We start from the raw sequence: 25,984 nt of genomic DNA on the forward strand, positions 1-25,984 counted from the left end.
ACGTCCATGACCATTAGCTGTCTCCTAGAAGATGAGGAAATTACCAGACAGGCCACACTTCAAAACCGTGCTGCTATAGATTTTCTTTTGTTACTGCATGGACATGAATGCCAGGAATTTGAAGGACTCTGTTGCATGAACCTGACCTCAAAAGCTCCAAACATCCATGCTGCCCTTTGAAGCATGAACAACTTGATCAGACAAGTGAAGCAAGAATCTGAGGATTGGATCAAGGAACTGTTCAAGGGCTGGGGATTCACAGGGTGGTGGACTTCTGTTGTTAAAACAATTTTGTTATTTCTTGTTATTCTTTTCCTTGTAACAATAGCGTTTGGGATCCTACATTGTTTGATTTTCAAGGCTATCAATAGCGTCATACCTTCTACCTCAGAAGTCAGCCACATAGAGCTGGCAAACCTAAAGCGGTCTGATTTCCCTACCAATTGTAAGTGGTGGGAAAACCCACAAACCGTGTCAGAATGAACCTAATGTTTTTCTTGTAACCTTGTTAAACAAAAAAGGGGGAGATGTATTTCTCTGGGGAATGGTTTTCCCCCCCCCAGAGACCCCTGGAGTCTCTAACCATGTAATTTAACCCTTCCTCCCTTTCTTTACCCTATTGGCTGAGTCCAAGTATCTCTTCCTTAGCAGGAGTGTAGATAAGGCTCTGTTCTTCCTCGTTTTTCCTCTTTCCCTCCTGGAAACCTTTGAGAATAAACATCTTGGACTACATCTGAGGGTTAGAGCCTCTTTTGGAATCTTTTGCTTTGTCCCTGAAATATTCCTGCAAAGCCCTCTAAGATCTGAGCTAGCCTAGGAACTCCGGGGGGCTGCAGGGGGAAAATTTCAAACCATCACACATTTGGTTTTAAAACTGTCTCTTCAAAAGAAAAATATGCTGCAGCATATAACCAAATTGTCTAATTAAATAGCAAAGTACTTTCTACAGGCTGAGGCACAGTTCCTTTACCTCACTCAAGGCCTTGAGAACAGCCTGTCATCAGCAGCAGAAAGCTCTGACAACTCCCAGAAGTTATTTTTAAATACATAATTTTATTTCCTCATATGCAGTAAACAACCTAGATATAAAATAATAATCCAAAGACTAAGACAGTGATATCCTGCTTCACTTGGCCCAACCAATGATAGCAAGCAGTCCATCAGTAGGAGATCTATTCTAGACAAAAATATTATAAACAATATTCTAAACAATTTAAAAAACCATAAGGACCTATAAATTACTTGCTTTGCAAAATGGGAATGAATACAGCAAAGCTAAGCAACAACAGAAAATTGAGTTAAACTTTCATATGAATGTCATCACAGTAACATTCCTTAAAACTATGTATTATTCTACCTGTCAAAACTGATCAATTAGTTTGAGAAATACCTACTTTGTATCAGCATCTATCACATGGTAGCAGCAATAAGATTCCCCGAAACATTCTACTCTTTAGAAAGAAATGAACATTCAGAATAAAATTAAACTATCTGAATACCTTGGCATCACCATTTCCAGTCTCTATTGCTTTCCTGATCTTAGGAGATTTTAACTTATCCAAGGAAACAAGTTGCAGGATTTAACACAGTGTACAAGACAGCACCAAAAGGAAAAATCTGTTATGGTATATGAAGTATACTCAGTAACTAAACTGAGAAGATGTATTCTTTTTGTTGAATCAATAGTTTTACAAGTAAAATAAATTTCTCTATGTTTTCATAAGTGAGGACTATCCTATGTCAAGTCCCAATCAAATATAAAGTTCTTAAAACTGAGTAGGTCTTTTACTGAAACTGTTCTAGTGTGAAGCTGTGTCACTGCAATACACACCAGATCTGTTGGCTGCCTCCTTGGCCACTTGGTTTGTTTGGCCTGAAACAGAGAAAAACACCAACAACAATAAAAGCATACATCACAGTAAAATCATCACAAAGTTTCAAGGCAGAGACTAAATTTTTATTTGATGTCATTTTTATGGAACTACACAATTTAAGGAAGTTAATCTACTGCTTCCAAACACTTATTTTACACTTCTAAGATTCCAGCAACCACAAAGTTAGGTTAAAGAAAAAGAGGAGCAAAGAGCATAAAAGATACCATATGAACAACTGTAGGTTTTTAAAGTGTATTTTAAAATAAAATAACCCCAGTTTGGCTTGCCTAGGGGCTTAATTGTCTTCACCAAGATTGGAACTGGATGCATGGCCTGAAGATACCAGAGACAACAGAGATGGAAAATATTTCATAATCCTCTCTACACATAAGCAAACCATCACATGGGTATGCATGACTCTATGTAGATAAGGAAAATGACAAGGCAGCAGTCCATCATATCAATCCAAAAGTTTATCATATAGCTCTGGAATGTCTCCAGGCTTTGAGAACCCCCTCAATGAAATTAAGACAAAATACTGTTTCTGGCTATTAAACTTGGCTTATGTTCCTTAATACCATTCCAGAACTAAACACATAACAGTAAATTACCATTACTACAAACAGGTTTTGTGTAGTTTCCATGAGACAAAACAATCAAGGAGTATTGGTGATTGATTGAGAGACAGGAAGACTGATTCAGTGATCAGAATTTGATTTTACTCAGGTTTCCCAAAAGCTTATATACTATTTCAAACAGGTTAATAATTTCTACTACAATAATCAGGTTAAAAATCACACAGAAAACTCATGCATTTTACAACAATTCTTTGCTTGCAGAAGTTGATTGAATCTTCTCTCTTCCCGTAAGCAGGTGTAATCCCATCTCCTGTAATTTTCACAGTTCTGTTTGTTCCTGCCATGGCATCTTGGTTATCAAACTAGCTATGCTAATCAAGTCTGTTTGACTCTCTGTCTTGTGTATTCCCATAATGTGTGTCAAAACATACACGTGATCATGTGTTCTGAGAATGTGACTTCACACCTCTGTCAAAGAAAAGGCTGAGGTGACAACAGACATAGGCTGGACAACAAGTTAGAATGGCAGTCACTGCCTAAAATCGAGTTATGGCTAGAAATGAAAATATGGTAGTGAGAGCAGGAAGCTATAATGGGGAAATCCCATTATAACAGATATGGATAGACAGACATATAATCCCCAGTGTCTCATGGCTACAGGTGAACATTTAGCTATCTGAAGGCAAGATTTAAGTCCCTTGGGATCAGTCTTAAGTCTTGCCTATGATTCCACTGCATGATCTTGTGTGTCTGCTGCAACCAATACCATGCCTGGAAGAGGAACAAGAGACAGGCTTTGATAGTTATGGACCTGCATCTCCTGAAGACACCAGCCACATCTGCATCATTGCCAGCATCTTCCAGAGACTTGCAACTCCATCACAAGAACTGATGGAAATGAAGAAATCTGCACCTTCACTGCTTTCTGGAACTCTTTTACAGTTGCTTGTAGGGACTTTCATTGGTTGCATCACCTGTATGTATACATGCACGGAGGATGAGGCAAAGCAGGAGTAGTAAAGCAGATACCCCCCAGACACACCTACTTTATGTATGGGTGTAACTAACTCCAAGTCATGCTACTTCTGACTGCCTGCTCTCTAGCTCCAGGGGATCACACAGCCAGGTTGGTTTATAGCCTGCACTGAAAAAGAAAGCTCAAGATCTAAAGACAGCAATAACATGGGAACTCAAAAATATACACTCCAAAGCAGAATCAGAACACCAACTGTGTGAAGCTGTAGAAAGGAGAAACTCAAACAGCACTAAGAGCAACTGGCTAATTGCCAAAACCCTCACAACCACAGAGTCCCAAACTCGGCTGGAGTCCTTCTGATCCTCCTGCTCACCAGAGCTGCTCTAACTGAACTTGATTTTTGGCAGCCACTAAATAGTGCTCCAGTACTGAATCTGCACAAGACAATGAAAGGCCAAATATGCAGTAGAGGTGAGCAATAGAGGAGGCAACATTCTCCAGATGCTTCTAGATGTTCTCATTATCATTAGGCTCTAGTTACAGTCTGTATCTATACATCCGCATACAGGCTGACAATATATGTAGTTGCTGTCTGGAAGCTGCAAAACAATCAATTTGTTCTGGATGTTACATATTTATTTCACCTATCTGTGTGACAATGGACCAATAGACTTTTCCACTCCCATTCCTGCAGGATACAAGTCATTTATTTGGTTAAGGCACATACCTGTATCCTCTGCTGACTAATTTCAGGCACATTTGGCATTTTCTAAGAAAGAAAATGGAAGCTTGCATTTTTGTTTCCAAAACTGAACAAAAGCAACTACTGTATGTACAGCAATGCAAGGCCCAGGAGCAGCAAGACTTGAAGTGCTGGTCTGTTATGTCAGCAAAACACAGCTGGAAATATGTTCGAAACAGTGAAAGGCTACAGGACGGAGAGTTATTTTGACCAGTCCTCATGAAAGTTTTTTTCCCTCAATTCCAAGTATCTCTGGAGAAGTGCAGGGAACTTACAAAGCCCAGATTCTGAGAGCTGAACCATTATCCCAAGCATCTATGATTGTCCTTATCACAGGGACAATCCCCTCCATCCCCACAGAGGAAAGCAAAGGTATGGTAAGGAAGGTCCAGCTGCAGCAAATGTCTAAAAAGAAAATGAGGGTGGGTTGGAAACATGCTTTTCAATGCAGGTAAGTGGCATTCTACCAGTGACATGCAGCTATTTTGGATAGGCCAGGAGGTCGAGGTGACAAAAGGGCACATGGACAGCTGTCAGAGGTGCACTAAGAAGCTTCTATAGCAAATGGACAGCACTTGGTCAGGAGTCAAGGCAAACAGCACAGAACATCAGCACAGCAGTGTTTCTAACAAATTTCAACAGGCATTATATATTGACTCAAATCATTCTAAGGCCACAATGTTTCCAGTCTGACTCAGGAAGCCCCTACAGTCATTCTCAGCATACTGCAGACCTACAGCCTCCTCTTTCCTTCTTCCCCCAGATTCTCTCACTTTTTTCACAGGAAGGGGGAGATGGTTGGATGTAAAAGTCCTATTTTCATTCCAAAACTGAATGGCCAAAAGCTGTAGAAGTCTCAAATATTTCCACAGGGCAAAAAACAATTGTGATAGCAACAACCACCACCATCTCCTCACAAACATTTTCCAAATTTACTTTAGGTTCTTCCTAAAAACCTTTTTAAGTCTCACACATATTAAGGGAACACTAAGGATACAGTCATGGAACAGTACTCAAATTCAGACTGTAAAGGCAACATATTATAGTTCCAGTAGCTATAGTAAAAGAAACAAAACAACAACAAACCAATGGCCAGAACCAGCCCACAACCACCTGAGCTGGTAGAAATTAACAAAGAGCTGTAGCTTTCTTTGATTTCCTACATCCTACTCTGGCATTTTCTGGATAACTTTAAGGACTTCCAGGAACCTCTACTTCCCTGGAATAACAAAAGCTAATTGTATTTATAAAGCTTACACACTTCAGTGCCAGTTTTGACCTACCACAACTAATGCCACAAGAAAATAGTATGGACTTCCTCACTTAAAAGGCATATGACTGCAGAGGGAATTAGCACCTTATCAAGGAGAGTCACCAATCAGCCTGTAGGGTGTTAGCAGATACATGCAAAATACAACTGCAGTCTTCAGCATGTGGGCGAGGGAGTAATTTTACAGCATAGACCGCAACTCCTCTGCATGAAATGCAGGGAACAGCTGCAACTGTTCTCAGAGACCAGGGAGGATTATTAACCCAAAGATTCCCAATCTCTCTCATGAAATTGGTCAGGGTAAATTAAGTGCATTAAGCGGATTTGAATTCCTGTAATAAATATGCATTCACTTGGACTGAATTCAAAGATGAAAAATGGCAACTACCATAGGAACTGTATGTGAACCTCCCATGATTCTGATTATCCACTGCCTTCTGCAGAGAAGTATCCATCCTTCTGCACATAGGTTGCCCTTACTTTCCAGAAACATCACCTTGACATCATCACAGTGACAGATGTTTTCCTACTTCTCCTGGGGCAGCATCACTATAATGTCCTGTGTTTCCAGTTTTGTTTTGATTAGTAGCAGATAGCCTGCAAGTTACATACATCCATTGTCTATTTCCTGTCATATCCTCATCCAGATCCTCTGGAGATGAATATATTAAATATACAATACTCTGTAACATAAGACTAACTAAACAAAGGAGTTCTTGCTTTTATAACTATTAATTTTCTATGTACTTTCAAGCGTCTTATTTGCTCCAAAGAAAGCTTAGTTTACCCCACTAAGACTAACATACGTATGAGTGAAGACACAAGTCTAACATCAGCAGAATGACTAATTTCTAACTGCAGACCTTTGTTAATGGCATTGCTGCATAAACTGTAAAAAGCACAGCTTATGTCTCAGATGCCAGGCCATGGTCAGTAGCTAGGAAACATCCTCCTAATTGCAAACTGAACATTGTTGTTATGGTTTTCGGATGGCACAGAAATAACAACATGACTCTCCATGATGGTAAAGATGAGACCAAACTTTATTCTTCTAAATTCTACTTTTATAGAGTAGTTTGGTACAAAGAACATGATTGGTTATTCAGCATCTACACCCTTTAGTAAACATTTCTTTCCAGTAAACATGTTGGAAAAACACCAGCTGCAGATGGTTTCTCACTTCCCAAGGTTTGTTTGAATTCCTCCTTTAGATTTCTCAGGCTAACATGAGAAAGTTGCTCGCTTGCCTTTCACACAAACACTGGCAGAGCCTGAAGCCTAAATTCTGACCAATGACAGGCCCACAGAACATACTGCTACTAAAGGTGATTAAAAAAACATTTTCTCTATAGGCTTCATCTGTATGCTATTGATCTTGGTGGCACCTAGACCAGGCTTAAAATTATTTGTAGACTTTCACTTTTCCAAGTGGAAACACTAAATTTTTAAAAATAGATACTTAATAGTTCATTAGCTGATATTGCTGACAAGGATTTTTAGTTTAAACCACCTGATATGATTTCTGAACAACAATCCATCTTTAAACATCAATCCATTAAAGCCATTTGTAAATTATTGTCAGTCTGACGCATTTTGAGTAAAACTGATGCAACTAATTTTAAAGTCTCTCCATTGGCCAGGATAGTCCAATCTTCATTTCATTTCTTCACTACTGTTTCTCTTCTGGGAACAGGAACTATTCCCAGTAATAGTAACAATCCCCTGAGGAATCTAACACTTGGTACTAAAGTTTTTGTAACATGAAGTATATCTGCATATGTAACATATTTTCAAATTGATTTGAACATAAGAGAATAGCTGGGTGTATCACCAAAAACAACCACCCCCCAAACTATGCACTCCAAAAAATCCAGTAGCTAAATCAACATTAACTTTTCAGCATTTACCCTTCAGATATTAAGATGAATGAAAAAACTGAATACAGAACGATTTTTTCTGTATATGTCTGTATACCCTGACAATTCCTCACAACAGTTTGTCAAGCTGAAATTTTCATTGTTTAGAAACACGAGAATTAGAAATTTTTGAAGGACCTAAAAGGAAAAAAAAGACATTTTCAAGTACAAATTACGCAAAATATGACATTTTCATGGTATTCAGTGAAGTCTGAATGTTTTACCAAAATTTATTTTCACAGAATCATCTAAGTATTAGTTTTAGAAAATAATCTAATCCTCAACTGGACTGGCAGTGATGCCTCTGAGATCACACAAACTCAGAGTCTCTATTAATTATATGGAAGCTGGAACAGAGCAACGCACGATACAACCAATATGGTCAGAACATACATTCTCCCCTTTATTCTCGAAATGGCAGGTTTTATACAGTGTGAAATAATTTACAGTTGCAGGTGCATTTCTATTGGCATTCAGCATGAGAAAGAATGCAAGTTAGCTTAAGGCAGCTACCGTGATTCTACTCTAACTGTCCTATCTAAAGCATGCACACACCTTAATTTCTAACTGCGCCACAGGTTTATCTACTTCTACACGGGCCCAAATCTGAGGCCTAGCAGGCCCAAATCTGAGGCCCAGTTTGGGATAGCTCAAACTTCATTCCATAGCACGTCATGCTCATGCTACAATCACACATTCAGAGAGTCAAAAGAATAACTATGTGGATATTTGGAATTTGAATTGCATCTATTTGAACCACTCGCCTCTCTTGTTACAGGCTATAAACAAACAGAGCTAAAGTAAAAAGATTGACACCAAAATTGCTATATATATTATTTCTGGTAGTTTGCAAATTTTTGAGAAAACAGTTTGCCTAGACATGTTCAGATAACTGTTTTAAAGGTAAAAGCCTAAGACATAAAAGTTATCAGTAACCAGACATTCTAAAAATATGCTAAATAAAAAAGGAATACTGACAGGCAAGATCCCAGGCCCCATAAAATATTAGCAATCATACCACACAGGAGTCACTGCAGTCAGTTTGTAAGTATTTATGAGAGAGCTGCCCTATCCAAAGGCACACAGTAACAAAGCATGGCTATTGTGAAAAAAAAAGCTCAATGTTTTAATAAAGCATAAACCAACATTCCTCTTACTGCAGTGAAAGAACAAGAAATTTGAAATTCTAGAAATGTTTATTTTACGGTGAGCACTGAAAGTGTTAAGCTGTTTCCAATTACAAGCTGACCAGCAACTCAAAGTAAAGTCCCTACCATTTATACACTTACATTGCCAGACAAACTTTTCTATAAATTTAATTATGAGAAAAATTTTATTAGCTCCCTAACACCTCTCTCCGGTGGGCAGAAAGAATTAAACACATGCAGCAGGTTAATCTTGATATTAGGTGGAGCTTTTTCTGTTGACTTTATAAAAATTTGCATAAATTATGAACTATTGTAAGCTTGCATTCTCTGTGGCTTTGTCATCTACCATAACCTTTAGAGAATCTAGCAGCATCACATCTTCAACTCTGCATACATACATGCTATGTGACATAAGAGACAAATCTCTCTACAATGGCTGCTCTCCCATGAGAATATATTCCAGCCTACATAGACATCCTTCAAAGGTGAGAAACAATAATCCTGTCCTGAACCATCTGAAGCAGGATCACAAGTTTAATAGAAAAGTATAAAATCCCACTGTTTGTTTGTTTGGTTTTTTACTTCAAATGACTCTTGTCAGCTTTGAAAAATAATTTATTAATAAATCCTAACTCACAGAAGATGTCTTAAACAACATTACCAAGTAGCAAAGACAAACTCTTCTGAACTTCAGAGGTCATTAGAAAAAAACCCACATATTTTGCTGTTCTAGATACATTTTTACAATACCGTTCCTGTAAAATGGAATTATCTGAATATATCCACAAGACCAGACTATTACATAGCTTCCTCTAGTGGTCAGTCCCTAAATCTTGTTGCTTCTGCTATTTAGTCTGGTTACTTGTTACATACAAATTCTCTGTTCAAATGCTGTAAATTTGAGAAGGCATTAAAATTTATACTGCAATGTACTTCTAATACAAAAGCCAAGGAAACTAAGCCAAAACAGAGCAAAACGTGTTAGTGACACTAGAAGGACAAACAGTGAAGTCAGCAAAACCCAGAGTTATTAGTTTTCCCATTTGCCCCCTTGTGAATATGCATTATAATATATTTAGTTACATGGTCAAGCTTGACTTTCCCACCATGAGATTCAGGAAGCAAATACAGATGTTCAGTTTTTAGCTGAATCTTCAGGTATTTGCTATGAATCATTCAAACTTTTGTTTTGACCCTGAAAATGGTATATGTGTGTGTGTGTGCACAGGCATGTTTTATTGAGGCTTGCTGCTGTGCAATTGGTTTGTTTCTGCAAAATTCCGCTGAGGGAGAGAGCAACTAAAAAGACACAGCAAAGCATTCACCAAATTTGAAGGCCACTGAAAACAGATGACAATTTGTCCATTACAAAATGTATTTTACTGAATGATTCAACTGCTAAAAAGAATGTGATTACATGACATAACAGCCATCTCTGACTCAAAAATAAGGTAGTTAGGAATCTGCTCAGGTGATTTAACTGAAAATAATCCCAAGGGTCATGTTATCTAAATTGTACAGAAGTAGAAAATTGTATCACTCACGTGCAGTTTGAAATTCTGTGAATAAGTAACTTTTATTATAAGGGGTTTTTTCTGTCAAACAGCAGCAGTAACTTTTATGTCTAGCTGAATGCATTCCACTGCCTGAGATTCTTTACTGACTTCTTACTTTTGCCTTTGCACTTTTCTGCACTCTGGAACCAGAAGAAATGCCCCTTAACCTTTTTTCCCATTCTGTCTCTGCCATAAAACCTGTTAACTTCCATCCAGCTTTGACAAGGACATTAACTCGCCAAAACTGACATCACCATTTATTCACTCATACACTGCCAGCAACAATGCATACTGCCAGTGCAGCAATGCCTGACAAAACATATAATGAAGCAGAAACTTTTAAAATTAAGTTCAAGGACAAATTAATTTTGAAACACTACTGCATATTCCCCTGGGAAGCCTACAGGTAGCTCAACAGTGCTAACCTCACAAGTCCCTTAAATGCTCATCCCTCCATCACAGAAATTCACATGGAGCTTCCATACACTTGGATAAAAAAAACCCAAACCCACAACATACAGACAAAAGACAAGGGCATGACTGAAGCACTTAAGTATTACAATTCCTTCCCTTTCTCTCTCTCTTTCTTTCCAGGATACTAGTCTCTTGCCAGCTAATGCAGCTTGCCCTGGCATTGCAGCTGTGATTTGCTCCCTTGTGCCCTATTTAGGAACGTGCTCACCATGACTGTTTCAAAAGAGAGGCTCTCAAACCATTCTGTGCGATGCTGACTGTAAGGGTACCTCCACAGTTAAAATACCTGACACTACACATCCCTCTGCTCTTGGTATCTGCCTAACCTCATTCATTTTTACAGCTGGAATCAGCTGGAATGTGTCTTCTCCTCAGGAGAGCAGGCAGCAAGGGATTTACAGCACAGTAACTAACCTCAGGTCTCAAGTTTGCTTATTCCCCGGCATACCATTACATCCTTGGGGAAAGATAACACAGCTGACAAAAAATGTGGCAGCCCCTCAAAATAAATAATATCTGTCCAAATTTGGTGAGCGCTGCCAACTCTGTTTATGTTCCTGGCTTTCTCTCAGAACAGCTCTAAAGCTGTGACTTTATTAGTAAAATAAGGAAGGAGGAAGATTTAGCCACATCTCTATTCAGAAAAAGTTCTAGGCCTGTTTCTTATCACTCTGCAACAGCATTTTGGCATTACAGCAACTTGAATATGCAGTTGTGCTTGGGTAGCAATGTAAGACCCTAATAAATAAAACATGAAAGCTGCAGTTGAGAAAACTCAATAAAATTTCATGCATGCTTTTCATCTTTCATGCTAAAGATCAGAATATTAAGAGCATATCAGTGCCAAATTCTGTATTAGTCATTCATCATTCCTTGTATTCCATTAGAGTTAGGAATTCCAACCAAAATCCAGCATGTCAGAGACAGTACAGTCAGTCAAGAGTGTGATAACCTACTTTTGTGTAGGTGACAATTAAGTGTCTGTAATGAAATGCTTATGTTTGAAATAGGCAGGACAAAGTAAGGAGAAAGATACCTGTCTTAACAGCATGGAACTGAAGGTAAACAGGAGCCAGAGACTCCTCTTTCCACACACATTCTAGGGTACAGCACAAGTTATAGAATTAATACGGTTCTGGAAAGGATGATCCTGATGTTAATTCTAGAGCATCAGAGTATTTTAATTATAGGATTGTTTCTTAACTGCTCAGGTGATGGCAGAGTAAATATCAATAAACCTCCTCATATATAATAGAACAGAAATGAAAAGAAATGGTTAGTGTACCTGTTTTGTATTGCTCAGCTTTAAAAAGAAAAGCAGCTATTCTTTGACTGGCCACTGAGTACCAGATTTTAAGCTTTTCCAGGCAAAAGATCCCTTTAAACAATACACAACTTACGCATCTCTTCAACCACATCTGGATCACATTCCCTGTATGTTGCAGTGTGGGTTTTGGGGGGGGTCCCCAGGGAGGGATCACCGGGGGCCCCCCGGGCCCTATGTTTGCTGGTATTCGCATGCAGACAGGCAAGGAGACTTCAGACAGCTGGTGAGGTGCTGTTTAGATGAGGATTTATTTGGAGTCTGACCCCAGGAAGGCAACATGGTTACTGAGGGAGAGGGAGGAAGGAGGGGGAGAGAGGGAAGGAGAGAGGGAAGGGGAGAGGTGCAGAGCCTCCAGAGGCCTCCAGAGCAAAGAGGGAGAGCCCGCTCCCTCTGCACCCTTAAAAGGGAGATTCAAAGTGGGTGCGGATTGATTCTCGGGCCAATGGGGTTAGAGAAACACGATACTGCAGGGGAGGTTACAGACTTGGGATAAACCATACACTTTCCAGGGGTGAGCCAGAGCATACCATTTCAATAAAATGCAATTCCACACCTGTATTTGTCTATTTCAGTCTTTAGCTGCTCTTTTTTCTGCCAAAGGGCAGCAAGTTCCTTCAGCAGAGCTGCACATTCTGCCTGAGGATTCAAAGGATGTTGGGAGATACAAAAAAACCCCAAACATTAAATCACACAAAAGACAAGGGCATGATTTTATATAAAAACATATAAATTTAAAAGCTGCTTGCACTACTGCTTTCTGTCTATGAATCACTTGAGCATTTTTTTATTACACAGAATCCTCAGTGACACTAAATTATACTGAATACCAACTGAAAGGAAAAAAAAATTAAGGCCAAAATGGCTCAACAAAAGAACAATTTTCTACAACCTTTGAACCATGGTTTAACAAACTCCAAAGAGATCTCTTAATTATTGGGCTTAAAGGTTAAGCAGTATTTAGGAGTGCTAGTCTTGTAATTAAAGATGGCATTACAGAAAAACCTACCATCCACCCTTCCACATATTGAGATGCTGTTTATGAACTCTCTCTGAATTTATTTGTCTCCTTTCTTTTTCCACATCATTTAAGAGCAATAGTCTTGAAAATAAATTCAGATATTTATGGCATGGTAGTCTTTGATGGTATTGTACACAATATTGACCTCAAAGATTCTATCAATCAATAAGAATCTGCAGACGCTGACTCAACATGAGCTCTCCCACAGCCAGCTCAGCACATACTTCTAATTCAGTCTGTAGTTACAGACAAACACTGGAACTGGCTGATATTCAAATAATTCAAGCTAGGGTAGCCTGGAAGAGCCAGATTGCATGAGATTGTAAGTCACCAAGATTTTACCATTGGCAATCTGTGTGGTAACCCAGCAGTCTAAGGTGTTTGTGGATTTGGGGTTTTGTTTAAGGTTGTTGGGTTTTTTCCCTCCCCAAACTTCCATATTCCCAGTGCTTTTGCCAACAGTTTGGATTCAGTATGTTCTGAAAATGCAGAATGGAAAGCAAAAGTTTCCAGATGCTAAGGTATGGAGGTGAGCTGCTTGGAGACCTACACTGCAATCTAGATTTTTTAAGGCTTCTTCCTGATGTATAATCAGGAACCAAAATGCTGGAAACATCAGCCAGAACAGGATTTCCAGACCAATAGCTTTCTGTAGGGCAGGTCACATGCTGGAGAAGCCCAAGGCTGAAACAGTTTGTTTGGAAATATGACAAGCTCAAGTATGTGAAAAACCTGTCTATGATTCCTGATTACAGTCTGTTGCAAATGAATGAATGAAGAATCCCAATTAAAGATACAGCAAAAAAGAAGGTTTTAATTGAATTTGTGGAACTGCAACTTTAACAGAGTTTGATGGTAAGGTTCACTCTATTCCTTACTAGATAAATGACACATACATAGGGAAAACCTAGAGTGTTTCTATAAAACAGTTTGGATTTGAAGATTTGCCACGTTCCTACAAAATTCAATTCCTCCTGAAAGCTTCTGGCTATCCCTGTTTTACTGGAGGTTTTAATCACTTTAGACATCTCAAGGCAAGTCAGCAACTTAGAATACCATATGAAGTATTTCTAAATAGTATGTTGGTTATGACAAGCATGAAAACTAGATATTTTCTTGCAGCGTTAACAGCTTCAGCATGCAAAGAGCACTGGGCTTTCCATGGCTGCTCAGAACAGTAATTTAGGAATCTATATTACAAATAACCAAACCAACATCTAAGTTTGTAGTTACCAGATTTGGCAGTTCAGCAACCATTGGCAACTTTGGTACACGCCTCTGGGTAGTTCAAGTTTTAAGATATTTTTAAATCTGAAAATACCTGGAAGTACTACATTAATATTTATAAGAAGCACATACTCGTAGCACTATTTCCTTGTAGGATTATCTCCCCCCAAAGCAACTTACAGTATCTTCACGTCCAATTTTTGATTTCTCAATGCTTTTTTGTAAAGCCTCTTTTTTCTGACTGATTTCAGCAAACTGATAAAGAAAACAAAGAACAAAATCAAACTTTTTCAGTAAAGTAACATATTAAACAAAGCTATAAAATGTGCATACATATTAATGTATTTAAATAAACAAGTGGATATATATTTTTTAAATACATATTTTTAAAAAAAAATTAAAATACATTTATAACTTATGTAATAAAGACAAAATAAATACAAAAGTGCCCAAATATAAATCTGGGGCTCTGAACCACAGATAAGAATTACAGGAGGCAACTTCAAGTCTGAGAAATTTTCATTCCCACGGCACATAATCTTGTTATATACTACATGTTCAGCATGGGACTAAAATCCTATTTCATAGCATAATCTGGCATGTCTATGCAAAGGACCCCGTAACATGGAGGCTTTGGATTTGATGATTTCCTTTGGTCCTTTTACAGCTGTCCCTATTCAATGGAAGCAGTGACAAAAGCTGTAGCAGGTCCACCTGCTCAGATGTGGATACCGGTGTTCCCTAAGTCTGGTATGCCACTGGCATGGCCCCAATCCCTTTTACATGCTGATGAAAAGAAGCCTCTGTTCAAAGGCACTTAAAGCTGTGGCCCCCTTTTACTGTGTGGCCCTTGCACTACTAGACCTCACAGAGATCACTTCCTTCAGGCCTGAGGCAGAGGAATCTCACAGGGCTGGTGTGAATAATCCTTCCATTTTTCTGTTACATCAGGAGAAATAATTTGCCAAGAGAGATCTCTCTCCATTAATCTGCCACCCATCTTGAACCAGGCCTTTCCAGTTCAGTTGGCAGTTTTCCAGAGATACTTTGGAAATTTTTAAGCTGAGCAGGAGTATGACTTGACCCTCAGGGACACCATACTCAGCATCAGACAAAGCACCTTGAAATATTAAATGAGATGAATGAGAATGAAAAAAAAAATCTAAGAAAATACGGTTTGAAAACCAGTTACTGCGTTGAAACCAACACAAAAGAAAAAAAAGAAAAAGAAACAATAGGATGCTTTTTAAGTACCCTTAGTTTTAGTTTTAAAATGTTCTGAGCACCAACTAGTGTATCAGTATATCGCACTAATTGTGAAAAGAACAGCTGTCAGAGCTCAGGTTTTACTCTGCCCTACCCCAAAATTCCCCACATGAATCCTCCACTTCTGCATTCCCTTTCTCACTGAGGATCGCACTGAGTGCAAAAGCATTCCCAAATATTTCTTGCAATCCCCAGCCTTGATAATTTAACTACACGGTTTATATTGTGCAGCTGATATAAATGCATTTATGCAACACATACTGAACTCCTATGGAGTTATAATCACTTCTCAATTTCAATTTAAACTAACGTTTTGTTGCCATGAGGTTTTTTCCTAGCTGCCTGAGAGTTCATATTAAAGGAGAAGTCTGTACCTTCTCACGTTCTTTTAATGTAAACACCAGCTATGTTCCACAAACATAGCCATTGTTTTTACATTCCATGCTGGGACAAACAAGACTGTGTGACAGTCCCCTTGACCAATGTGGTGGGGAGGTGGGAATTCCATCCTCCAATCCACAGGCCTCATAGGAAATGTATAAAAGTGGGTTTTTGTAAATAAACTTCGTCTTCTGCCCTGTGTGCTCTGTCCACCCAGATCTGTCTCCCCAGTCTCATTTCTGGTTAGGCCTCGCGGTGATAACATTTGGTCCATATTTTTAGAATATTAAATGCAAATGTATGATAAATGTTGCCGGGAATCAGCCAGAGTCAAGACAGCACTCAATATGAGTTAAAAAATCTTGCTCGTTTATTCAGCTATTTGGCTTACATTTATACTGTGCTAAGCATATCATGCACCTAACTCTGAACATCATTGGTTAAACCATAGTGTTCACGCGTCCTTGCAGTATACATAATTGGCTTAGAAGCTCTGTCCACGCGGCTGGATGCTGTGAGCCTTCTCCAACTTATGGTCAACACATCCTGTCTAGCATCCTGTTATAGCTATTGCTCCAAACTTTACTTCCTCCTTATCCCATCTAAGGAATGGTTCAAGGACGTTTCAGCTTCTACTAATCCTTTAGGCTAAGAGCAGGATTGTGCACATGTCCCTGCTTTTCCAGCCATACATCCACAGATAAATATCAGGCAGAGCTTACTGCCAAGTCTTGGAGATCAGTCATAACAGTAAAACAAAACTCCATACTGGTGGTCCATAAAGATTAGGATACAGCCCAACTGCAGCACACTGGGTTTAGTGGTTCCTTTTACAGCTCCATTTTTAAAAATAATTACTCTGTTCATGCATGTGTGAGCATGCATACAGACAAGAAAGTCTCCTTTCTAAAAGAATGTTTTCATTTTCTTCAACTGATATAGGAATTATACTAATGCTAAGACATAATTTGAGGAAAAATCTGTTCAGCTGTTTACTTGCTGCTCTCAGTGCGGGTAAGCCACAGAGGCAGTGTAGGTTTCACTATGGGGCTTGAAGGTCACCAACATCTTAATTTTGGTGGATAGTCAAAGACTACTCCTTTCAGGCTTTCCACAAAATTCTTAAAAGAGTAGGTGTGTTAGTCCCCACACGATGCCATACTAAACAGAGGTATACAGTTCAGAAGAGGGTAAGTACTTAGGTGCAGTGTGCAGTTTGCAGTTCACAAAGTCCAAGGAAGACAAACCCCAGAGCACGTCATTTGGCATCTCTGAACACAGGATTTTTCTGGAACAAAAAACATAGAGGAGGTACAGAAGCCAAGGAGCTTATCTAGACCCCTATACTGCAAGTGCAAAGAAGCCAATGCTCTCTGCAAGAGAGGTCATAAAGGTGTCACTTTCTCTGGGTTTTTTTTTCATACTCACTAGTTCTTAAGGAATGTTTCTGCTTTCTCTAAAATGGATGTACAGAAGGAGCTCTCAAGGCAGTGCAAATCATAAAAGCTGGTTTCCAGCTTGGAAGCACCCGATAAGGCATCTTATAATTTTCTTTATCCTATATATTCCATATCATTTAATAATGCAAGAGACACTAATGACAAACTGTGGGAGATAAAGGAATTTCTTAGATTCAGCCCTATACAACACGTAAGGTTGCCATGCCATGAGGTTAGAAGACATTCCTTTGACTAAAAGCAAAGATGATTTTTACACAATCTTATTTAAAATACTACTTTCTTATCTCACAGATTTTAATTGCTTGGGTATTTTTTTGATTTTTAAATTATTCTTTAATTATTATTTCACATTAAAAAAATTACAAAATAAAATGACACCTCAGCTCTTTGTGTATTTTTTTGAAGTCATGTTGGTTATCCTCTATGACAACAAACAAAAGATGAGGATAAGAAAAGGAATAGCAGAAGGAGGCATGATAATGAAAAAACCCTAACACAGGACAAGGATTCAAAGGGTGAGGAACAGATGGTCAGGGTTTGTACAAAGAATCTATGACTATGGGAGAAGCAGAAAGGCTTGGATAGAGAGGTAGGAACACAGCTGAAAATAACTACAATGAAAGAAGGAAAGACAGCAAGGACAAAGGAGTCGGAAGAAGGATGGATAAACGATACAATATTTTTGAAACCTAAGTACAAATGGCAAATGACAGGTTATAGGGCATTAAAAGAAAAAAAAAAGCAGAATTTGCAAACATTGTGTATGTATGACAGCAGAGGACCACATCTAGACAAATACAGTGACTTACTTTCCCACTCACCAGCTGTAGAAAAGCCTGACTGCAAAGAAGCACAGTAGTAGATGGAATATTTCAATCCTTGGAGCAACCTTGGGGACATTTTTCAGGGGAACTGGCAAACAATTTCTCAAGAACATTAACCACTCTCAGAGAAATCTGACTCCTGCGAACAGCAGAGGCTGGTCCAGAGATAAAGATACTGTGTCCCCTCTATGTTTTGTGAGATAGATGTCTGGGCTGACACAGGGAAAACCTTCTGCCACAAGCTGACAAGGTGTGGAGAAGAAGTACAGAGAGATTCTACTCCACTACAAAGTTTCTTATCTCCTATCTGACTGCTCTGAATGAGCACATGATTAAGCAAGATACAAGAAAGCAGCAAAAACATCATCTAGGGGAAAGAAGAAGGAGAGGAGACTAAATTCAAAATTAAGAAGTTAAAAATGTTCTCCACAAAAGCATTTTCCTGTTTTCAAAACACAGTGGGAGCCTGCAAGAAGACAGTTTAATGAAGAAAGTAACTAGCATTTACAAAATAGGAGAGTTGGGGAACAATTTCTTTAGTTTTACAGACCGGTGTGATCAATTAAATAGCCACTAGCCTTAGACATTAATTCAATCCAAAGTCCCCCAAAAGGATGATTTTTCCTACTCTGCAAAGGAGTCACAATGTTGAGCCATAGATGTATGTGGCAGATTGGGTGTGCAAAGTGCGATGTGCTGATGATAACCACCAGTTCCATCACAGAACTTGGGTTCTGGTTTGTATCAAAGAACACAGATTAGACATACACGCATAATTTATAATCTATATGAAAGCATTAATACCAGGGCTCCACTTCAGCAAGACGCTGATGTACATTTGGAAGAGGAATGTTTAAACCCCCCCCCATGAACAACAGCAGCAGGTTTCAGTTCCATTCCTTCTCAAAACCTGCCTGATAGACTTTTATTCTAGAATAAAAAACGATGGTTTTTTTCTCCAGCAAAAGTTTTTTGTTGGTCCTATGCCTTCTGATTCCCTGTTTTTAACCACTCTAACCACCAGTATCCCACCAAACATGTAGCTTGTCTCACCAGCATATTAAAATATCTACAAACCTAGTATAACCCATGCAAACCCAGCCCCTAAGTATGTTCATTGGGCAAGAATCAAGCTAAGGTCTCACATGCTAACCATCAAGAGTGCTCACAGCTGTTAGCCCACTATCATTATGGTCTGAAAGAGAAATATCATCTGTTTGGTTTTCTTTCGGCCAAACACTCAACCAAAAATGGTGTTAAAGACTACTGCTCTTGTGAGCGTCACTCACTGCGGCACTACAGAAGAATTAAATGCATCAATTTTTAAATTATTTATAACTTGCAAAGTTATTTGCTTTGGGTTTGAAGCTCACTGTGCTTTGTTTCAGGCTAAAGACAAGGCTAGTTTGTTTTTGGCTTAAACAAAAGCAATTCAAGAGGTTCAGGGTAACATTAAGCAGTAGATAGGAGTATTTCTTCTATGTGAAAACTAACTACTGAAAAACTTAAGTAGAATTGACAGAAGGTATGGAGAGAAAGTACTTCAAAGCATTCCTCTAGATTTTAAAGAAATATAACAAAAATTGAAGCTAAAAACAGACTAATAATACATAGACAGGAAAAATGCAAAGATCAACAGGCAAAGAACAATCTGAATATACTGAAAACAGATCTTTGTGTTAAAAGGCACAGAACATTACTAAAAGAAATCACTTAACAATTACTGTTGACTAAAACTTAAAGAGGGAGAAAAATCCCAGAGGGCAGCACACTGAAATGCAGAACTGCTTTCTAAAGTACTACTCTAAGCAAGCATACAGATGAAACATCATACAGTAAATTAGGCATGGCTCTGTTCTCAGGCAATGTTGAATATGAGATGAGTCTTTTTTTTTGTAAATACAATAAAAGTGGGGTATTCAAAAGAAACAAATGAGAAATTCCCCCTCCACAGGAGCCTTCACACATCCATGTACAAACCTGATGTTACCTGCAATTATTTAAAAAATATTACTACACAGCAAATCCCTCTACATTAAAAGTATTTTAATTAAATTATTTTCCATCTTTTTAGATTTGCCACAATACTTAAGTTTACTTAGAGAAAAAGTCTTGCCAAGAGCTTTTGTTTTTGCTTCATTCATTTGCAACACCATTTGATAAGTAGTGGTTATGCAACAAAAAATAACTGCTCGGGGCCAACCTCCTTAAAAGACAAAAGGTGAAAGAAACAGTGGTGCAGGCTCAGTGAAAGAACTGAATTTCTGTGGCTGCTTCCAGAGTTGGCATAGACTTTTCAGAGTCCTGAGGGACAGATGGCTGTCTACTCGACACAAATATCAAGTATGCCCCAATCAAACTAAGCAAACTCCAAACTAAAAAAAAAAAAAAAAAAAAAAGCTGAAACACCTCATTCAACACTTTTTCACAAATGCAAGCAATCTAATAAGGAAAGCTGAAAGAACTTCAAAAGGCATCCACATGACTGACAGAATCACAGAAAATTTTCATACCTGGACATGAAGGATATGATTAAATACCCTAATAAGCTTACTGCATATTAGAGTATTTTAAAAACCTACAAAGTCCAAGGTGGTAGTTAACAGGTCTGTTCAAGGCAGGAAGAACATAGAAAAGTATTTCCCCTTAGAAAGAAAGGGAGATAACAAAGAGAAGTTTTAAGTTTTCCCTAAAGAGTTTTTAAAGACTGCTATCCTAAGCAGCTGGACCTGACAATGCCTTCAGGGACTAAGTAGACAGGCACCAGTTAAAACACAATAGTCATCCAATATTCCCCAAGCTCACATTCTGCTTAAAGACTTTAAAAACCAAATCAAACTTAATTCCACAGACTTTTAGAAATGCCCAAATTCCACACTGAGATAATATCAGTAAAATAAAAAACCTCAGTAAAATACATCTATCAAATTTCAGAGTTTTGACAGCAGTTTTACATACTCATTCTTTATGCCAATTTTGTCATTTTTAAGTAATGCTTAGACAGATCACCAAGTCATCTCCAATCCCTGATACAAAGAAGAGTCTTTCATGGAACTACCATGTGTTCAAAAATAATGAGCTGTTTTGCTCAGTAAGACCTTTTCCTCTAAAGCCTCCCTGCATCAAAATAACACATTTTGGGTTTATACTCTGGGGTATTTGGGGTTTTTGGTTGTTTGTTTGGGTTTTTTGTTGTTGTTGCTTTTAATTTTATTCCTTTCAGAAGAGGAAAATTCTATGAAATGAGACTTCTATAACTGCTTACAGGTAGTTCATTTCTGCATGCATGCTGATTTCCTAAAAGAAAATATGCTATATTAATTGAATTACAAGATTTTAAGGTGAAAGACAAAGTTCAAATTAAATAGGACTACAACTCACTGTCTCCATCAAATCCAGCTTTAAAAGTAGTATTGGCTGCATATTACCAGACTGGAAGCTCCTGGCCTTACAGTAGAGGCAAACTTCCAGACAGCACAGAACATTTAAGCCTTTAAAGTTTCTTGGGATGCTGGTTTTCTACTGATCTGCTGGACTGTCATTTCCATCTGCCATGCTGACCATGGGGCACGGGAGATGTGTAGGGCCGTGTCTCTGCCAGACCTGACTGGGCTTCTGCAGTGAGAGTCGTGTTTTTATTTCCCATTTCTTTTCATTTCAGATTAACAATTTCACTGCAATGCCAGGAATGGAGCCAGCAGCCAGAATGCAAACCTCTTCAAAAAGGTAAATTGTGTGATGATTATTACCTAAAAAATTCAGTGTCACAGACAACCCTGTTTGAAAAACCTAGTGGTTTTTCTGCATTATATCAGAATGAATATCCATATATCCTTTTCAGTATAGTAGGAATCCTCCTTCAAACCTACGTTAAAATCTTTAGAGTTATTACAGACACAGCTTTTTAAAAAAAATTGCTCTTAAATGTCGCTGTGAGCCTCGCTCGAAAAGACACACGGAGTCAGGAATTTGGGAGAGCAGAAAGCAGCAGGGGAGAATCCCCGCTTTGTTTATTACTTCCTATTATATACTTTTAGCAAGGTGACCATGGATTGGAGAGTGGTATTCCCACCTCTCAACCACATTGGTCAAAGCGACTGTCACACAACCATTCCTCTCCAAGGAGAAGAATGTGAAACAATGATAATGTTTACAAAACATAACTGTGGTTTACATGAAACGAGCATGAGAAGGTGCACACTTCTACTTTAATATGAACGCTCAGCAAACTAGGAAACTCTCATGGCAACACTTAAATTATGCCAAAACCTTCTGCTCATCAAGAAGGAAGGAAAGCCTACACTTCACAGTTGCCATCAAGCTAGTTACAAGTTAACAGCAAGTAAAAGAAAAAGCATAAAATTCAACTAACGAACACCAAATTATGAAGTTCCTTAATTCCAACAGAAACCTCCAGAGCACTGTATTTTCAGAAATCTGCCATGACAGTAGTAACTAAGCATACTCTCCAGGGCTCTGTAGCATGCCATAAAACGTAATTCTAGAAGGCTCTAATAAGTTACTGCATTAGAACAGTCTTCTCTGATGGACATTTTAGGACTTAGTAAATGCAGAACCATTTTATGATATTACCATTTTTCAAGTGCAAGATGCAGATGTAACAAGAATCGTGGACTATTCTAATAAAATTTTTTTAGCATTTTCCAAGAGACTTATAGAGGGAATAAGCCTTACAGGATCAACAAACAAACAGGCATAGACATAATCAATATATTCACAATGTTTAAATGATGCAAATTCTCAGCCTGTTGCCCTTATTGCTACAGCTCCCCCTCGATGGTGTGAAGTGTTAGTCATACCATACCAGCTCTGCAGTAGGCCATTTCTTTATGAGTCTAGTCCTTCAGTTCAAATAAAATGTACAGGTCAGTGAAAGCCAGAAGGTTGAAGATGGGAGGGATCACTAATTGTCTCTGTTGGGAGAGTAATTACTATGCAAGAGAAAAACAAAAAAAGTGAGCCAGCACAGAATGGAATCATCCAGCTTACTGGGGCTGCAGACTATCAAAATGGTCAGGGCAATCCAAGGAAGAATAACTAACTAACTAACTAAGTAGAAAGCTAAATGACATGTCCTCAAATAAGAGGGGAAAAAAGGAGGCCCAGCATGCATATGGGAAGACTGCTCTAACAGCTCAGTCAACACACTGGGATCCTGCCTACATATTCCAGAATAACAAAATGGTAAGGGTTGGAAGGGATCTTAAAGACCATCCAGTCCCAAGTCCCTCTGCCATGGGCAGGGACACATCTGCCTAGACCATGTTGCTCAAGGGCTTATAATGGGCATTAAAAGAAAGACCTCTTCAGCAATCAAAATTTTACTTTTCTTGGAAAGGAACAATTTATTACATTTATTGCAACCTAATAAAATTCAGTTGTAAACATACATATGTCTAAATTAATGAATGAGAAAAATGTCTAAATAAATAATTCCTAACACAAGTCACACGCATTAGTTGCAAATGTTCTGACATACTTCTCTGGTTTAGAGGATGATTCTTTAACCATGCTATCTACTCCTTAAAATTAATAAAAAATATATGAATAAGATAGTGCTAAGCTTTCTAAATGCATTACAGCAAAGATTAAGATCATGATGAACCTTAAGACATTTTATGCCTGCAAGTCCTTTTTTTCTATAAATAGACAAAGAATTTTTAAAAACACACTGAATACAGCTTTTCAATGGATCATAATGTGAAAATATTACACTCCAAAAATGAACTGTTCTATCAAAAGCATTAAGCCATGGATTCCAAAGGTGTTGCACATGTACTTCTATGAATAGCTCATCGCTGCTGAGAGGCAAAAAAAACCCCCAAAACACTCAGACCCTGCATTCAGAACCATCAGAGGCTGAAAACTGCAACAGAGACCTGAGGTTTGTGAGGAGCTCTGCTGAAAGCTGATGCTGTATCATCTTCTGATGACATTTCTACAAAGCAACACCAAAAGCTTGCTCCACAGAACTAGGTCCCACAGGCTCTCCCTGCTGATGCAAAGCTCCATCTGGGGCACAAAACTTGTCCAGTATCTTCAGCAACATCACCCAACTCCAAGCCCCATCAGGCCTGCTACCCCTCACTGCACATCTGTCATCTCCAGGGATTTGCACCTCAGTTCAGGATTGGTTACTTTTAGCCAGCCATTGCTGAGTACTTGTACTTAAATGCAGTCCAGAATCAACCTCTAAACCGTGTGGAAATACCCTGACAATTGAGTGAGTTAATTGGATGAAGGAGGAGGCTGCTCACACTGGAACAATGGGGACAGCAGAAGTTTCCTGAACTTCAGTCAGTGGTCTCAAGCAGATTTATTCAGCAACTTTCCAGTCACAGTATTTAAGGAGGAAAATATATCCAAAAGGATAGAAATAAACCAAGCTGCATCTTGAAAGAACTTTCTGATGGTTAGAACTCAAAATTTTTTTGTGTGCAGTCTAAACAAAGTTTCTCTCCTTTTACTTATGTTGTCAAATATCTTCAGGAAGATTCAAGCCAGATTACTCACAATATGAATATTATTTTCCATTAACTATTTTCAAACAATGTGCATTCCTAAGCATTTACTAATGCAGAATTCCCTTCATTGCTTTTTTACCAGAATAAATTCTTTCACTTTTCATATTTCAATGCCCATTAGTACAAACAATTTAATAAATATGAAGTAACTTGATTTCAACAAGTTCATTCCTGGCTGGGGGGGGGAGTTGGGTTGTTGGGGTTTTTTCTTTCTTTTTTTTTTTTTTTTTTTTTTTTTCAAACTAGCTCGCAAATGTGAGCCAGGATATACCCAGTTCAGATTCTCCCTTTGGTTCAATATACGAGTCATGGGAAGTGAAAATCCCTCCTTTTACCAACCCTAGGGCAGGGATTTAAGGAATGAAACATCAGCTAATCCTTTCTATCTTACTAACACTGGCCCAGTGCAATGCTTAGTGGGAGAAAAAAATGCCAGAAACTCTCAAGTCTCTTGGTCATGAGTATGTTGAAGTAAGCACAAGGAACAGCACAAAATGTCCATCCTGTATCCTGCTCTAAAAAGATTCTGTTCAATCTTCATTGCAGTGCAAGGTGACACCATTTTGCTCTCAGTTGGAACAGCTCTAATACTTTTGGCTGTTAAACTTTCCCTTGCAAAAGCCTCAGAACACAAAAGATTAAGCCACAAGAAAACAACACCATGAGAAATGAGACAAATAAAACACAGTGAAATGAACGGTTTTAAACTGAACAGCACCACACTGAGGAAAAGAAACTAACTGGTTGTTTTCCCAAGCTACTGGACTACAGTGCTCATAGCACTGTCAATAGTAACACTAACAACCACATCTTTGAAGTGCTTAGTATTTCAGGTCCCTGTCAGCACAGATGCAAGTGTTTTGCCCAAGACAGATGAAAAAATGAAAGAGAATCTAAGCTGAATCTGTTTATACTAAGGCTCCATCAGAAAGATTTTTCTTTTCCTCACTCACAATTGTTATGACAAAAATTAAACATCTTGTTTTGTCAAACTATAACTGATCATAGGTAATTCCAGGCTTCTGAATCCAACAGCCAGAAAAATATTGGTAAAGAACACATAATTTCACCTTTTCTTAGGGAAGGAAGACTAACCCCACAGTAAACCCTCACTCTTGTGAGGACAAGAGTCCACACCCTCACTCTTGTTTCACCATCTCATACCTGTACCAAATCTAACCAAATGCAACTTCCACATGCAAACAAACCAAATGTGTGTATAAACTCATCTCACCAAAATACAGCTTCCAACATATCTCACTTTTTCAGTGGTCCTCTTCACAGATGCATAAGCATAACCAAGAGGTGAAGAATAAGCACTGACAGAAAGGCATAAACCTTTAGGAACAACCATGCCACTGCAAAACAAATTAATACAAAATCCAAAGGGACCTACTTAGCA

The 25,984-nt window shown here is 38.4% G+C and overlaps 1 protein-coding gene across 1 annotated transcript in view; it reads right to left on the minus strand.

Moving 5' to 3' along the window:
* Positions 1 to 1,799: 1,799 nt before the first annotated feature.
* LOC134563370 (meiotic nuclear division protein 1 homolog) overlaps positions 1,800 to 25,984 on the minus strand; it is a 30,783-nt gene continuing 6,598 nt past the window's right edge. The window contains exons 5-8 of the mRNA XM_063421255.1: positions 14,287 to 14,361; positions 12,415 to 12,497; positions 11,935 to 11,966; positions 1,800 to 1,873 (exon numbers count right to left, since the gene is read on the minus strand). Coding sequence (XP_063277325.1) covers positions 1,800 to 1,873; positions 11,935 to 11,966; positions 12,415 to 12,497; positions 14,287 to 14,361 — 264 coding nt within the window. The remainder of the gene's footprint in view (positions 1,874 to 11,934; positions 11,967 to 12,414; positions 12,498 to 14,286; positions 14,362 to 25,984) is intronic.

The sequence above is a fragment of the Prinia subflava genome, chromosome W (genome assembly GCF_021018805.1).
Source record: "Prinia subflava isolate CZ2003 ecotype Zambia chromosome W, Cam_Psub_1.2, whole genome shotgun sequence".
Lineage (NCBI taxonomy): Eukaryota > Metazoa > Chordata > Aves > Passeriformes > Cisticolidae > Prinia > Prinia subflava.